Source organism: Chelmon rostratus, chromosome 11 (genome assembly GCF_017976325.1).
Source record: "Chelmon rostratus isolate fCheRos1 chromosome 11, fCheRos1.pri, whole genome shotgun sequence".
Lineage (NCBI taxonomy): Eukaryota > Metazoa > Chordata > Actinopteri > Chaetodontiformes > Chaetodontidae > Chelmon > Chelmon rostratus.
Window position 1 is genome coordinate 20712039 of NC_055668.1, and position 18086 is coordinate 20730124.

At 41.1% G+C, this 18086-nt stretch overlaps 1 protein-coding gene across 1 annotated transcript in view; it reads right to left on the minus strand.

The window, feature by feature from the left end:
- Nucleotides 1–2392: 2392 nt before the first annotated feature.
- bcl2l11 (BCL2 like 11) overlaps nt 2393–18086 on the minus strand; it is a 28589-nt gene continuing 12895 nt past the window's right edge. The window contains exon 4 of the mRNA XM_041947875.1: nt 2393–7345. Coding sequence (XP_041803809.1) covers nt 7181–7345 — 165 coding nt within the window. The 3' untranslated portion in view covers nt 2393–7180. The remainder of the gene's footprint in view (nt 7346–18086) is intronic.

Genomic DNA, 18086 nt, shown 5'->3' on the forward strand with positions numbered 1-18086 from the left:
CAGGACCGACATGACGGCTCTGATCATGTTGAGATTGCACTGAAGTGGTGGCATATTCCCACATTTACAATTAAATTACAGCAAACCGACCGCTACACAATGAGCAGAGACGTTGTCGTGATGTGTTAGCAGTGGTATTGAGGAATGAAGACCAGACCTATTAGCGACAGATAAAATGACAGATCTGCTTCGTGTGCTACGACCGATAGCGAATAAGCTAATTAGCTTGCAAACTGAAGGTCGTGGTGCACTTTTCTTCTGGTAATTCAGAAGAAAAAATGTTTCATATTGCACTATGATGTAGTTGTAAACAGATTGTAGTTTTAAACAAGTGTTTATTTTATTCGTCAACAGTGATAACTCTGGAAGACGGTGAATAAACAGAAAATTACTAACAATGTAGGAAAAATATAATAGGTCTTATACATTAATAACAGTTAAAGGTGTTATATCTGCTTACAACTGCATTATATAGTGTTCTATAAATCATTCATTAAATGTTTATATTGAGCTCATGAATACTGGCTGTCCTTGTCATCATCAGCTGATGACAACAGTGATGGTTAAATGAGTTTTAATACCTTTAAAATCAAACAGTATGGCTGACTGCATGCTATATTATACACAAAATAAATTTAAAATAACAAATTCGGTTCACCTCATGGATTTTACAAAGCAGATCTGCCACAGAACAAAGCTGCTGCATGAGAGCAAAGTGAGTCTGTCTATTCTCTCACCTTGAAACCACGAAGGGTTAAACTGGTTACTTCTCTTTCTGCGCAGATGGAGGAATCCACCCTGCCGGACTCTGACTCACAAACGCGTGTGTTGAATGTGTGCGTCCGCGCACGCGGGAGCCATTTACGCGCGCGCCCGTGCGTATGTGTGTTAATGAGTTGTGTGTGTGTCTGTGTGTGGAAGACATATAATTATCTCAGCATGTGTTTGTGCCAAGCTGTGGAAGGCACCGTACTTTCCGTGTCCTGCACAAGAGCGCACGCACGCACAGCCATGCGTGCGTTCGCGCGCGCGCGCACATGCACACACACATACACACACGCACACAGGACGAGGAGAATATAAAAAGAAGAGAGAGAGAGAGCGTCTGCCTTCTCAAAAAAAAAAAAAAAAAAATCTGTCCTCATTTCACCTAAATGAACTTTCTGCCCACAAACTGACCTGAAGTGAACTGTGGTGCGTTTGAGGGCCTTTCTGGAATGGGATCAATGTATTTTGTGTCCTTTTGTGTTTTTCTTTAAATGCATTTTTTTTTTTCAAATCAACAGTTTGTTAATTTATTTATCACATTTAGTTTATGGTAAAGTGGACTTCTTACGATTTGTTGTTTTTATATGTATTCTTTTATTAAGTTGATTGGTGAGTCATTGCTGCAAAGCCACAACATAGAAATTAAATAATAAAAGTAAACTAATAGAAATCACTGTAAAACATAATGCATGAACTCATCAGCTCTTCTTCTCTCATTACCCTCATGTAATTTTGTTAATCTGAACTTGATTCACGATCAATTTTCTACTTCTTCTGACCTTAAAAACACGAGTTCTTCTGACTTGGTGTCTTTTGATTTGAAATGATGACTTGAATGACCGTAAATCAGCATTTTAACAGGCTTTTTTCCCCTATAGTCTAAAGAAAATATATATGGTGGAAATTTGCTGTCATAATACATGTTAAATCAAAGTGGTGGTTGTTGCTTTTCATAACAATGAAATTGATGCCAACCACATTAAAGGTTAGTATCATATTCAGTCCCAGCCACCGTACAGCTGTAATGTAACGGGGTCACTGGATGCGGCCTCGCGTGTTGCCTTTGTTCTAACTCTGCAGCAGCAGCTGGGAAGCTTTTATGTGAAATGAAGAAGTGACTCCTCAAACTGAGAAAATGTAAACTGAAAGAATGAATCTGTGTGTGTGTGTGTTTGTTGTGACGACTGAGGAGCTGCTGATTCAACTCAGTGTTTTCAGTTAACTTCCTTCCTCGCTATCATTACACAGGTAGTTTAACCTTTTAAAAAGAACAGCGTCCTTATCAGCATAATGTACTTAAACATGAAAATACTCATCAGGCAGAGCGGCCCCTCTCAGAGTTTAATGATTGTTTTGATGATAATTATTCAATTGATTCATTAACAGGTGAACAGCTTTGTTGTAGCTGGTTGAGGTCATATTTTTTAATCTGTAACAATGAGTCATATTTTATAAACTGATGATATGCTATGTTTGAAAAAGTAACTGGCTACAGGCAGACGTAGTGGAGTAAAAAGTAGGAGATTTCCATCTGAAGAGCGGTGGAGTAGAGGAACAAAGCAGCATGAACACACTCACATCCTGTCACTGACAAATCTGTCACTCATGCTGTTTTATGTAAAAAGATGTAAAAGCTTTATTTACATCAGTTGAAAACATTTTCAAAGCAATTAAAATAGCATAATTACAATATTTTCAGTGTACAATAACAGTATAAACAAAAAGACATGTTGCTACAGTTGTACTGGGTCATTTGGAGTCGCTCAGGTTGGTCGGTGCCTGTTCCTGCCTGAACTCCAACAGAAGCGTTTTTTGTACAGCGTTTGCAGCAAAGCACGACACACCACAGTGTCTCTGTCCCCTTCGCTTCATGTGTTCGTCTCCTTTACAATCCCAGCGACAAAACAGTGTGAAGAAAAGTTTATTTTCCTGTTAACACATCAGACTTTTGATGATTCTCCTGCTCTGCGAGGCCTAAAAGCTCAGCAGACGCGGCGGCTCCAGCAGTGCTGATGCGAGTCAGTAAAACCCTGAATGTCACACAGGCGTTTGTGCGCTGTAACACCTACGAACGGCAGGCGGTGAATCAGCACATCACCAGGTTTCCATATCAGTTTCAGAGACGGTAATTCATCTTTCGGTTTCCTCCCTGCCATGCTCTCCTCTCGCACTCCAGCTGTAATACAGTACTTCTAAATGAGGTCTTAGGTTTCACATGGCACAATATCAGAAATCAACATGCAGTCACAGCGCTCTGAATGTCACAGCGGAGGAAGAGCAACGCGAGCCTGAGGCGTGTGCATTTCCACGGCGATGCTGCGCGTCGCCGGTCTGAAATGTTTCATGCCATTTCAGACGTTTCCCTGGCAGAGCACGGGGAGGAAATACACGTAGAAACAGAAAGTAGTGTGGTGAAAACTAAATGTGGACACAAGGATGAGAATTTTTACCCTTTCAGCTGTGACCAGTGAGTGAAAGATGGATGAGAAAGTTAGAAAGCTTCTGAATTCTTTGTTTGTCTGTCTGTTTTGTGTCACTCTGTAATTGCTTTGCATAATTTGTCGTTGTTTTGTCTCTTTGTGGTCGTTTTGCATCTCTAATTGGCCCTTTTGCACCTATTTGTAGTCATTTTATGTCTTTTTCTAATTGTTTGATTGGCTTTCTAACGAGAAATAATAGGAGTCACTTCATATAGAGGATCTGGTCCAGGTGCTCTACTGTGCCCCGTAAGCTGGTTCAGTAATCTATCCATGATCCAAATAAACCACCGTCTGACTCTGGTAGTGGGGGCCAATCAGATTCCACGCCTCTGGACCCACCCCTGGCTTTACCTGTCTATTCAACACCTGACTATGGTAAGACTGTTGTCACACGTGTGTAATTTCTAAGGATTTCTGCATCTGTACAAAAGCTGGTTCTTCTGTTGACTTTATCCACTGGAATGTGGACCCTTTATATCACGTGTGTAATAACAAATGGAACAAAAGTCAACAGGCTTCAGCTACTGAACAGACAGTAATCCATCATCTCAGCAGAGGAAGTCTGAAAATGAAACTTTGAGGCTAAACAGCTGATTCAGCAGTATTAGAACATGAGATTACACAGATGAGCGTGGCTGAAATGAGACTTCAGGTATGATGAAAGCCAGGTACGCACTTTGTCTGTGATGCATTCGTGTGGAAACATCCAAGCTTGACTCAAACACACACTCACTCGAATGCGGTTATCGATTGTGTTACAACAGACTTCTGCAGCTGCTGCTCTGGTTTGCTGTTAGTTAAACAACACATGTGACACTCATAACAACACAGCATCTTCAATGCTGCCAACAGACGCTTTCATCCACTGAGGAGTAAAGCTTTAAGTTCCTGAAGCTGAACCTACTGAGATCTCAGTCAAACTGTACGAGCAACAAATTTTCCGTTTTTATTCCAGTCGGGATGAAGCAGACACTCGCTGGCTGATGTGATGTGGTGATTGATTGATCAAAACAACACAGAGAATTTGCTCACATTTCACTTGTACCATCCAAAACAACCCACAACACAACAGTTTACAAAGATCTGTTTGGTCGACATTAACACTGCATTCGTGGACTTAAAATACAGTGTTTGAGGTTTTCTACTGTGTAGCTCAAAGGGCAAAACGTGCTGAACCCAAACCCCCTCTGTGCTATTGGTAGCCCTGCTTGGGAATGTCTCATTCACTGCTTGGGAAACCGTAGAAAAGCTGAGGGAAGCGGCTGTGTGCTAGTCTTTAACGGAGATGGGGGATGGGATGGTTAACCAGAAAAACATTCGCCAAATTTCCAAATTTGCTGGTTGGTCTTTTGTAAAACCTGAACCATACTGTTTGAAAACACTTCCAATAAAGTTTAAATCAGTTTTTGAATTTGTTGTATTCTCCCAAGACGTAACGAGCTCATTACTGCCCCCTGAGGATGGAGAGCAGAAACTACAGTAGCTACAGATGTTTCAGTCGTGATCGGAGCACCGATGAGCCCATTCGACACGAAAAACAAAGCTGGGCCACAATTTACAGTTGTTCACGATTTATTGGAAGTGTTTTTTAAACAGTGCGTTTTGGTTTTATAGAAAAGGCCTCAATGATGCGGATTAACTGCTCAGTAATTGAACACCTGGTGTTCCCTGTGATAAAGAGCAGCACGCAGCCGTTGATATGTTTTAGTTTAGTTTAGAGATAACAATAAATGAACTTAATCTGAAGCCTGTGTCACGGCCGTTTGATATACTACTGTTAGCTCAACAGTCAGTGACAAAACCCTCTTTGACTCTGCATGATTCAGTGTTTGGTCGTAGTCCAGAAATCTCTCTCTGAGAGTGTTTAATGACCTGGCAAGCATGAGGAGACTTGGCCGGGTCTGAATCACTGCGCTAATAAACGGATAACATGACCTTGTCAACAAACCAATACTTGCCAACTACGTTCAGTCTGGCTGCTAATGGTAAAACCAGAGGCTGAAACAAAGAACAGCGGAAGACAGCGCGGTTTGGTCAGTTATTGTAGAAAAACGCTTTCAATATCAGGTTTGTGGATGCAGCTCGTAGAGGATGAGTGAACAAGAGAACTGGAAATGACACTGTTGGAGGGTTTAAATGACTCACGTGATTTCATGGCTGATTTGTTCGTCATCTTGCCCTTTTGAGTCTCACCCCACTGACTGGGCAGCAAGTGAAGCAATCTGCTCGTGCTTCTGATTATCAGTGTGCAAAATCTTTGTTTTAATGCTGAACGCAACCAGAGAAAAGAAGGAAATGAAACCCCTTAATGCTTCATCTTTTAGGTGTCCATGTCCAGAGGTGGGATCTGGTGATAAAATTCTGAAATTCTTGGAAATCTTTGACGTCCGCATTCAATCTGGCTCTACTTGTGACAAAAACACGCAGGCTTTTCTGTGCAGAGGAAGATTGGTATCAAATACTTGAAGGCTGGTACAGTATCATCTTACTGGTATCAGTGGTGAAGGTTTTTTATACACATTAAAGGATCATAATGTCTATTGTGTACCAATTGTTGTTTAATAAATCATGAAGTAGTCATGAAATACATCGATAAAACATTAATTCTGCAATTTTCCAAAGACTAGAAACTTATTAAAATATCTATGTTTAGAAAACTGGTGGAAACTCAAAGAAACGTGTCCTCATTTTTATTTAAACGGCAGGATCGGTGCATCTACTTGAAGTACCTTTTAAAGGATAATAATCCGGATTACAGATTACCTGATTACATACTTGCCAAACAGTAGCAGGGGAGCTACTGCACCTAAAATGTGATCCAGGGTCTTGAAATATGACACACAAACAAAACGGGACACCTCATCATCATCAATCCATGCAAAGACAGTATTATGATGCATTTGGACAGGATTCTCTTCTTTTGGGAAAGTTCGGTAATTTGCTGATCAGTCCAGAGCTCACTTTTGCTCCTGCTACCATAGAAAGTCTCAAATACTTGTTTTTGTTTTGGCAAGCAAAGATCTGCTTTTCCTCAGCTGATGATGAGGATGAAGGAGTTTAGTTAGTGAGGATGATACCAAATATTTTACTACCCGCCTCCCCTCTCCCTGGAATATCAATCTTGTCCAAATGGAGGTTTAGTTGCAGAGGTCTGCAAAAAGCACGATGTCGTGACATCTGATGGGTCAAACCTGTGTCAGCTAGCGCTCAAATTATCAACATCATGTCTGAAAATGCTGGTGAACAGTTGTTCAGGGGGTTCAGGGTAACAAAACGTCGAATGGCACAGTAGTTTGCTAAACATCGTGAGATAAAAATGTAGGATGAAAACGATAACTTTGGCCCAGCTGGTTCCCACACAGGTCACGAGTCTGTTGCATGCTGGATCCTGACCGGATGGGAGTGCAAGATCATTTTTTCCCTGCTTGAAACCTTCAGGGGGAAAAGATGGGGGAACATTTTGTGGACTGGACCCACGTACTTTAACAACCCTGGGTCTGCAGAGTTGATCACCCGAGGAGCTCATAATCTCTGTACAATATAAACACCTTAAAAGAAGCTAAAAAAGTAAACAGGAAACTGTACAAGGCACGTTTGAATTTCCACAGGCGTAATGTTGCACAGAGGCAGATTTTGATGACATGATTGCTGCTGCGCTGGAAAGGAGTGCAAAATCCCGGCTCTTTGGTAGCAGTGAAAAGGCTCAGAGACCGTGAAAGAAAAAACTGAAGTGAAAAAACATCCTTAAAGGTGTTAACAGCTCATCTCCATCAAAAGTAATACAGCCCAAAGTCTTCTTCCTCACGCTGGAAAAAGGAGGAAGCCGGGTAAAACTTAGTTCCCCATAAACGAAAAGGAGACTGAAGGTGTGATGAGTCCAACACAGACACGTTATCAAAGAAAAATGCTACGTCTGCTGAGTTTTCCAAAGGCTAAACCTGAGAGTGGTCCTGGCTGTCTGTGCTGCCTTGCAAGTAGATTATCCGTCCGATCACAAGGAGCAGGAGGCCCACGCAGAGCAGCATGGCGGGCTCCTGGTGGATGTGCGGCAGTGGGTTCGGATGGATCACGACCCGTCTATGTCCGCCTGCCGCCCCCTGGAACAAAAAGGAGAGAGAGAAGAAGAGATGTTGGAGTATTCATGAAAAACTGTCACAATTCTAAACCAGACTGAGTGAAAACTTTTTCGAGCAGGAAAAGACTGCGTGGAGACATGATGTGTAAAGACAGTGATCTTGATTCTGGACAATTAAACCACTTGATGGCTACACACAGTACATGATATCATGCTAAAGCACTAAAGGCAAAGCTACATGTTCCAGGCAGACAGTGAGCATCCTGCTGATGATCCATACAGAGGAGCTTGTTAGAGTATTTAAGTGGTCAATGGGTGAAAAAGGACTTTATTGTACGTTCTTTCATTTACCTAAATTCATCAGCTGCCCATTTAATTCAAACGCATGTCTAGTTCATGACGTTATTCATGTCCAAATGATTTAATTGCATTGGCTTTTGCATCATGCGCTCTCGTTTCACAACATCTTCCGTGTGTGTTGTGACATACATCAAAATGTTCACGTAAACACTCTGTGGTCCCTTGATGATTTCATATCAAATAGACACACACGCATACTGCATGTTTACATCCACAGGAAGCAGATAAGTACAGTTCTCTACATCCTGCCACAACTCTCTTTACACTCTCTGCCTCCAGGTGTGATTTCCTTACGGCACCGTATGAATGCATATGTGTGTTTATGGTTGAACGCTTCTGATCTTAGTGTTGTCACTCAAAGCATCTTTAGCATACATTTCTTTTGGAGATTCTCATGTAGTTAAGACTGCAATGTTCCATGAGTCACTAAGGGCAAATGCAGGTGATATATTTTTACATTTTAATGCAAAGAATGATACCACATGAAAGGTGAAACACATACAAATTAATGTAAAGAAAAAGCTGTTAAAGGGCTACTTTAGTATTAAACATTCATGAAATACAAGAGATTTGCTCAAGACAAAAAAAAGATGCAACAGAGGCCGCGATCCCCTCATTTATAGTCTTACAGTACAACCCTGATTTAAAAAAAAGGGACGCTGTGTAAAAACATAAACAAAACAGAATGTTGTCATTATCATTTGACATGCAAACTGCACAAAGACATACAACAACATGTTTCAAACAAGTTGGCACAGGAGCAACAAAAGACTGAGAAAGTTGTGGAACGCTCCAAAAACACCTGTTTGGATCATTCCACAGGTAAACAGGTTGATTGGTAACAGGTGATAGTATCATGATTGGGTATGAAGGAGCATCCTGGAAAGGCTCAGTGGTTCACAAGCGAGGATGGAGCGAGGTTCACCACTTTGTCAACACATGACTGGATAAAGGATGTTGCTACATGGGCTAAGGGACACTTGTTGGTGAACACAGTTTGTTTGGAAATGAGTCCCAACTTTATTGGAATTAAGGTCATACTTTAAAAACTTGGATCCTGCATTTCCTGTAATACAACGTCAAACAGTTGAAGGCTCCAGCTGAAAGCGAGATAACCCTGATGACCTCATCCAGGTAATTATCAAGCCTTGGAAATCACCCTCCAAAACCATAAAAGTCATGATACAAGTGTTTTCACAGGATGAGGGGAATAACTCTTAATGGCGTTTAGTGACCTTAAGTGACCTTGTAAAAATGGTGGAGTCCCCCTTTACAAATCAAGACTCATTCAGACCAACAGCCAACAACAGCTGAGTTTGCAGAGAGTCGAAGCAAGCCAAGCTGCGTCTGGATTCAGACAAGATTGTGCAAGGTCTTATTAGAGACATCTAATAGAGATCAAACCCTCACTAACCAATGCTGTCCAGCCTTCAGGCACTTCTTCCATTAAACATTACATCATCTTCAAGCAGAGACTTAGTAAGTGACATCACCTCCTGTAGTTCCGGTTAGGACGCGAACAGTTCCTTTGCACTGTACGCCTGACACGTCTTTCCTGTCTCTTGCTATTTTGACGCCTCACTACAGTCATTCCGACACACTTGGCACGCTGTTGACTGAAACAGGTGTTTTCTTTACTGCTCTCCATCCCTGCAGTGGAAAGCCTTTGGCCTCGCTCCAGTGCTCCAGCAGTGGAAGCAGCTTCTCACCGATAAGATGTCTGCCAGATGGACAGAAGAGAAAGGACCCATGGGTGGATGTGCACCGGGAAGCTCGGCCGAGAGGAAAACACTCTACAGAAACAACAAGGTTCCTGTTGCCGAGGAAAGGTGGAAAGGTGAGCCACAATAAATGGCTTCGCTTCCTCGATTCCAAGAAACACTGGCTGCAAACCTATGCTAAGAGTTCGACACAGGATTCACTGAGATCTCTTCGTATTAAATGAATGAGCTCATGATAAAAGGCCAAAAACAGCTCCTATTGGCTGAGAGTAGAAGGCTATAGTTACACTATGCAGTGCTCAGGTGTGAAATCTTAGAGCTTGTGAATGTGAAGCAGAGCTAAATAAAGGTTTAAAGGGGAAACCTTAAACTCTAACTGAAGCTTTTACAAGAATAACTAAGGAATTTACAAGAGTAGGAATCAGTTTTTCCGCTGGGAGATGGATGTCCTGTTTTGGCACGAGGCTCTTTAAGTACAGCCCAGCCGGATGGACTGTACAATACTATCCAGACATCGACTGGCACAGAATGAGCCTTTTGCCCCGGGGCGAGACTGTTTTCTGAAAAACAGGATCTTTACGGACGAGAGCAAGAGGGGAATATCAAAGCTGTGCGGTCTGATTCGAAAAGTGAGCCAAAAACCACAGAAACCAATAATGCCAGAGGAGGAAACAGGTGAGAGGAAGACTAGTTAACCCTGTGATGAATCAGTCTGCTTCTAATTCTGCTTCTGACTCAGAAGATTGAAGATTGACTCAGAGATGACCAAATAGTACTGATGATACTGTGGAATACTGCTACCAGAATACTGCCGTTTGACAAGCCTGATAGATTGATAGAGAAAGAAATAGATCACAAAACACAATATGTACAGACTCAAACACTGGAGACACCGAAGAGGCCATTCCTGACGAATCAAACCTCGAAATAACATTCTGGCACCGCCGACCCAAACTAACGACTCAAAAAACTCTGCAGTGTAACAAAGAAAGTAAAGCAACAACCTGCAGACAACTAACTGCACTTGTTTCAGTCACCGCGGAGATAGAAGCACAGTTCATTTCTACTACAACTCAACTAAGTTAAAGGACTGTGACTGCTGTGATCAACGGCTTCTTGATCCTCTATGATATAACTTAACTGACGTACTGGAAACAACCCAGGAAAAAATGAGTCACATCTGACTACATAAACTGTGTGCTCGAGTCTACATGTTTAAAATGGGGGCGAGTCTAACTAATGAATATCCTCAGCAATGTTGGCTAGCTACCTAGCATGCTATAGTTGATGGATTCCATTATTTTACCATATATTTTTGGCTATATCAATCATGAGCATATATTTGTAGCCATGCTTACTCTGGTCAGTTCATCGGTCCACCACTTTGGTTCACAGTGAAATATCTCAGCGACTATGGGATGGATTGTCATGAAATCTGGTTCAGAGGTTCAGGTCCCTCTGAGGATAAACTAAAAACCTTGATGATCCCTTAAGTTTCTACCCAGTGCCAGTGCTCAATCCTTTGGTTAATGAATAAATACCTTCACAACCAGTGACATTCTCACCAGCCTCAGCGGTGCAGTTGTACTATTTTTAGTGCTAATTTGCTAAAAATGTTAGCATGTAGAGATGCTAAACTGAAGTGGTTAACATTATACCAACAAAACATTAGCATCTTAGCATTGTGGCTGTGAGCGTGATAACATGCTGATGTAAGCATTTAGTTCAAAGTCTGAGCACAGTCTCACAGACACTGAGTCTTGTTTATTATTGGTGGGAGGATTAAATTAAATCCACCATGAAAGAAGAAAACTGGAAAGCCTAATTTTTTCTGAAAAAACAAAAAACAGTATAAATACATCTGGAAAAACATTTAATTCTAACATAAAATGTTTTTCTTTCATGGACCCCCCCAGTAATCATCACTTCATGGATATTCTAACTTTAAATTGACATCTGAGGACACAGCAGTGTAGGAAGTAGCTGAATGAGCAGCAGACACTCAGAAGTGAAAGACTCATTTGGCTGCTGCTAAAACTGAGCCTTTCCCTGAATGTCATCAAGGGACTGTTTGGCAGGGAAGTGAAGAGTGAACTCTCTCCAAACATTGATTTTTGGGGGATTCGGTTTCACCTCCACAACCTAAACTTCTGCTATTATCATAAATCAAGCCTCGTGTGAGTATAGAAGCTCAACAAACAGCCATTCGCTCAGCCTTCCCTGTCATTCGGAGCTCAAACGTTTGTCGTTTGACATCACAGATTAGAGCTTTGCCTTTGTTTTCTGCAGAAAGTTGGAGTGGACTTCTGACAGAAGAGCAACCTTTGTAAAAGCAGGAAAGGGTTGCAATTTTCCTTCAGTGATTTATTTTCTCAGGTTACACCATGTCTGACCTTTAGATATGTAATTATCCTTTTTGTTGTGAAAACTTTACAATTATTGTTATTAATGTTAATGCGCTTGCAGCAGCGTTTATCATGTTGCACATTAGAGACTTGTCTCTCCTTAAAGCCGCCCTGGAAGACAGACACAAGGTTTGTGGTTTTTGAGTTGGCAGCGTTTCTGTGCTCTTTCCTCACCTCACGAACCGCTGTCACGATTTAACTGTCAAGATGGTCTGCAGTTTGCAGAGTGAGGGAAGAGACCACGTTGGCAGATTTATGAGTCTCGAGACAAAAAGCAAACTTACCGAGAGCTTATATAACATGTTCAATTTGTGATCTGCTGACGTCTGGATACCTGACTGTGCAACTAGTCAGGGGGAGATTTATACAGATCACTTTTAAACAGATTAATTAGATGTTCTGACCCAAAATGCAAAATGTCACCTCCTCAGCATCCTTCCACATGGCAGTACATCCAGCTCTGTAGCTATATATACTTTACATCAAGAGCTAATGAAAGTGCAGGAGCACCCGTTGCTGACATAACAGGAGGATGTGGCAAACCTGGGAGGAGCTGACATTTGATGCATGTGGTTTAACACAATTGACACATTTACATCTGACCAACATCTGTATACAGTGTGTCAAACAACCTCTGGACCAGATCATGAGCGATCAGATCTTTGTCCTACTTTAGTTCATCTTCTTTGGTGCATGAACACCTGCACTCATTTGTTTAGTTAATATCAGAGAGCTGTCTGATAACAGAAGGTGCATGTTAAGAGTTTCTTCAACTGGCTTTGGCAAACACACTTATTTGCTTTCTTGCTGAGATGATTGCAGGGTCATTAGATGAGCAGATCCACAAGGCTCTGATGTCTGTGCGCATGAAGGTAGAGCATGTTAGGATTTAGTTAAAGAGACTGTGCAGCATGATCAACTTTAATCTTTGCTTCATCTGTTTTTAGGGGGAGAGATCAGGGTTGGGTGGTCTGTATGGGGTTGCCATTGCAGGGTGGGGGGTGGGGATACAGGAGTTTGTATTAGGGCTTGGAATGATTAACAATTCAACTGCAATTTGGCTGTAATTGTGAATATTTAATCACAATGCGAACTCCAAAAAACAAATCTTAATTACTATCGATTCCCAAAGCCTAGTAGTTTGTATGTGTGTGTGAATGGGGGGGGGCACGGGATGAAAAAGGTGGAAAATTATGTATAATGTTTGGTTGTTTTTTTCAAAAGAAAATAGTATAGTAGAAAAAAGTATGAAGCTAGATTAATAAGGTTATTATCTTATCTGAGGAAAACAGCTACCCTGGCTTTCTCCAAAAGTAAAAAAATGCAGCCACCAGCATCTCCACAACTCACAAAATACCATGTTGCATCTTTGTTAAATCCAAACACAAACAGCAATATCAAAGAGATTACAGCAAATCAAGTCTTCTGGGAATACAAATGATTAGCTAAGCTTAAAAACGTCATGTAGAGAATTGGGCTGCTCTGTTATTTGGGTGGTTAGTTGCATTTCGCAGTCAGGATGAGAGGTCTGATTTCCACTGCAATCAGGAGCAGATGTACTCCTCAGCTGGAAAACTGCAGGCTGAGAGTCTGACACGAAGCCAAAGCCAGCTCCACTAACCAACACTTGATATTCAACCTTATACCTCAGGATTACAGAAAAGGAAATACACACACATGCACACAAAGACACACATGGGTAATCGTCTAATAGCTACCTCATTTAAACTCTTACCTCAAATGACCCCTTCCATCATCTGAGAATAGAAAACCTGCTGCCACAAATCATTTTCCTGCTGTCACTGCAACTCTGCAGGCTTCGAACAAGTAGTTCAATTGTTGCACAAACACACACACACACACATGCAGGCATCACAATGCACAGTACATACCGTGCACACAATATTGCTGGTGTGATGCAATATGAGAACAGGCTGATAAACATGGAAAAAAAGAAAGACAAAAAAGAAGAGCATCCACAACATGAGAGAAACCAAGTGGGCAGTCAGCCAATCAACTTGCTAGATAATCAGTCAATGATAAAATCCACCAGTCAGAGAGTAAATCAATGCACCAATGAATCAGCCACACTGTCACTCAACCAACCAATCAAACAAGATGATGCAACTCGTGTGAACATCTACAAATCTTCTTTAACAGATAATGATGATTATGATTGCATGTTTTATCTAAGTTACTGCAGATCGTGATCTGTCCAATATCCCTCAGTGTTTTACATTTTAGTACGTCTTGCTATGTTTCAGCTTGTTGTGGATTTCCATGCATTTCAGATGAAACTTGCAGACCAATTTGAAAAGTCCTCCAAGGGTGATGAGTTCAAATGCTGCTGGGAGGCTCCAACAACCGCATTCATGCACTACAGTAGTAAATCACATTGAGGATCACGTGAAAGGCGTCATTTTGGCAGCTTTATGCATTAAGCTACAATCAGAACAAAGGATGACTGAACTTCCCACCAGCCTTTGAATGCACCATCATGACTTTTAACTAATGTGTGACTAAGCAGCATTACTGTGCAACAATAATGAGAAAAACCATCTCACGTTTAAAATGTCTGTAGGTTCACTTAAATACAATACAAATGACTGGAAAACAATGGCTACCTGACAGGGAGGAAGTGGAAATCCTCTGAAATGCCTTGCAAAAAACCCAAATCAATGCATGATAAAAAAAACATGATGTTATAGACTCGACTCTCCTTTCCTCCAGCTCATTTAAGGTTGTGTGATTAGTCAAATTTTGATTTTAAATACAACCTTGGCTTCCAATAATTACGAAAAAAAACAGCATTATTGAGATTAAACACTTAGTGTGCCACAATAACGCTGGTTTGTCTTGTGTTGTAAATCCAGTGCACCCCTTTCCTTTACAGTAGTGCATTTTCGCCCCTGATGTTTAGCTGAGCTCACTGCGATCAAGTGGTCCGTGGTGAAAACCTGGTCAAACCAACCACCGCTTGGATTTTGATGCACGTGTGTCTGTGCTGTTGTCGTACTGATTCTTGGAGTGGCCAAAATTGGACAATTGGGTCGTATTTCTGCAGCATTCTCATAAACATGCACGTCACATATTGAATAAGTCTATAATTAGCATTATAAGACTTTTTTTCTCAGTCAAAATATATATAAAGTTCCAAAAGACAAGTCTGTGTTAAATAATTGCGATCTCTTGCGATGTATTTTTTGCCACGATCATGCAGATCTATTCTCATTAATTGTCCTTATTTTTCTGTTTGGGTTTGGAAGCTATTGATTCTGCCTTTAGTTATTTTGGGAAAAGACACATCTGTGATGCAGAAGATTTCATCTCATCTTGCTCCTCTTCTCTCTCTTTTCACAGTGGAAACATTGAGTCAGCCCGGTCCAAAAAGCTCATGTGATTTTGTTTGGTCACCACAACTTACTATGCTGCCTCTCAAAAATAGCTCTCTAAACAAGGCTACACTTACAAGTGCACACACACACACAAACTAGTACACACACAATGTAAACTGTTATATTATTTCTCTATCCTTCTCACTCTTACCTCTCTCTACCTCTTAAGTGCCACTATGCAAACCTCCCCAAACACTATAATTTGAAGGTTTTAAAATGTTTTCCCCCCTGGGGACTTCTTCTTGTTAGAACATGCATAACAAGTTTAAACACAAAAATCTGCCGTCTCAAATTTCTGTACATGTAAATATCTGTCTACACATTAACCTTTACATGCAAACCTGCACATCAACACCCACATACAGATGTGGCATTAATGGTATTGTGGCTGTGAATCTGGCTGATGGCCTCCCTCATGTCATCTCTGTTGTTACTTATCTCTTTTGCCCTTTTTTTCCAAAAACATGTGGTGAAGTTCTGACTGCAATAATATCCCAGCAAGTTTTTTCTGCTCTACGTTGAGAAAAAAGATGAGAGAAAAATGAGAAAAGCCGTCATTACTCTCTGCTGAATGTCCACTCAAAGTCATCACACCTTCACTTTCAGTGTGAGTATCATGTTTTATGGCGTAAACAAGGTGCTCTATGTATGGAAAGTGGAGGGAAACCTTCCATCCCAGCAGGAAAGGTATCATTTGGAGGACCCACGACTAGAGCATGTTGTGGTCTGACACAACACAGCAGAAACAATGTGTGGATTTCAAGAGAAGCACTTTTCTTTCAGAGACACTCAGTTACTTCATTACAACTAAAGGTTTTCCTCATGCAACCAGGACCAGAAACCACAGTTTAGCTGACTAACACCCCTTCAAGTCCAATTCATCAAGTTCAAGCTTTTCTGTGAGTGTAGCCTTAATTGTTGACACTGAAAATACTGCATACTGATCATATTTTGTGAGTAAAGCAGAGCTAAGAGGATGCTCATTGCTGGATTTTCTGGATTTTGTGCAATATGGAGTCATCAGAGAGCTAAAAAAAAAAAAAAAAAAGCTCTGTGCTGCTGAAATAAAACTTCATGAAAACACTGGTGTCTTTGAACTCCCCTCACAACCGAGGACGAGCGCGCAACAAAACAATCGTTCAGCTAGCAGGCTACAAACGGGCAAATGCTACAATAAATCAGCATTTAGTCGTGCATTCCACTGAAACAGGAATGCAGTCTTTACTCGTGGATAAACAAGGGTTAAAAATACGGTCTCTGTTGCACTCTTTGTCTTTCATGCACACTCGAACACACATAAACAAAAACACAAGCAGCCAGTCAGTGACACCCGACTGGCCCACAATGTTCCTCAGAGTTATTTCTGTCTTCAGGACAAAGGCTTTTTACCTCTTACTGAAAGATGACAGAGTGTGTGTTGGAGTTTGAGTGTGTGTGTGTTTATGTATGTGTATGTGTGTGTGTGTCTGTGTGTGTGTTTTGGCAGGATAATTAGACCTTGTGCTTTGCTCCCTGAGAGTTTTTTAACCACAGGGCTGAGCCATAATGAATCTACACTGTCACGGACACTAGACACACACCACACACACACACGCACGCACGCATGCACGGACACACACACGCACACACACACATACACAGCAGACACCATATTGAGCACGTTTACAGATGTTTGAAAACAAACGCACACATTGTGTAAATGTTTAACTGGCACACATAATCACGCACACATTGTGTAAATGTTTAACTGGACGAGTGTGTGTTGGGGGTGGGGGGGGGTGAGAGAGGCTGGCTTAAATGAGGGCAACGGAGAGTGAGCCAGCGAGAGAGGAAGACTATTGAAAAACAAATAATTACTCGTCATTATATTGGCGATTACTCCCCGTTGTACATGTTTTCCTGGCAAATAACCAGTGACCTCGATATGGTTTGTATGTGTAAGTATTTTTACAAAAATGCTTTGCTAATTTCTCAGACAATAAAACGAAGTGAACCGAGAGAAAACACCCGTGTGTTTGTGTGTGAGTGCCTTGTCAGATGATGTCAGTCATTTTAAAGCCTTTACAGTCTGAAGTGATGCAGCTCGGCCTTCAGGCAGTGAAACTCAACAAAGCTCTTCTGTCAACAGTGGCAACATGCTGGCAGCTACAGCACTGTGGTGGTAAGTTGGGGATAATGCAAGTACTTGTCAGAGTGCGCTAAGATATACCCCAAAGCCTGTGGATAAATTCACAGATTATATAAAACCATCCTTATATATTACAATATCATCAGACCTAGGTTCTTTTTTTATTTATGTGGAGGAATAGTTATTCATTCAGTTGCCTCTTTCTCCAGCTGGGCTTATATGATGTTGTTGAGAGTTTGACTACATTTCTTTGTCTGCTGAAGCTTTCTTAACCAACTTATTTGATTATTCCATTTTCAACCAGTTGGTGGCACTACATTGAAAATTAAGGGATGATCAAAGTTATTTAATTCATCCTGAGTGGAGAATGAATATCTGTACCAACTTTAATGGCATCCCATCCAACAGCTGTGTACACTAAAGACAAAAATGTCAAACTTATGGTGGTGCTAGAGGAAAAGTCAGCAGGATTCATCCTCTGGGGACCATGAATGTCTGGAACAAATTTAATGGCGATCCATACAATACAAAAATGAAATAATCTATTTTTTTCTTTGCTGATTTTCCTTGCAAATTACTGTACTGTACTGTACTGTAAGTACTGTAATAAATGTATTTAAAATAAATAAGTCTTAGACAGAAGTTTTAGTCTTTGGTTGAACTGGTCAAAGCAAGTGGATGTATGCAAACAAGGGGTTGCAATTAGACATTATTTCATTTTAAGGGTTTTCATTTTAATTTCTGTTGCAAAATG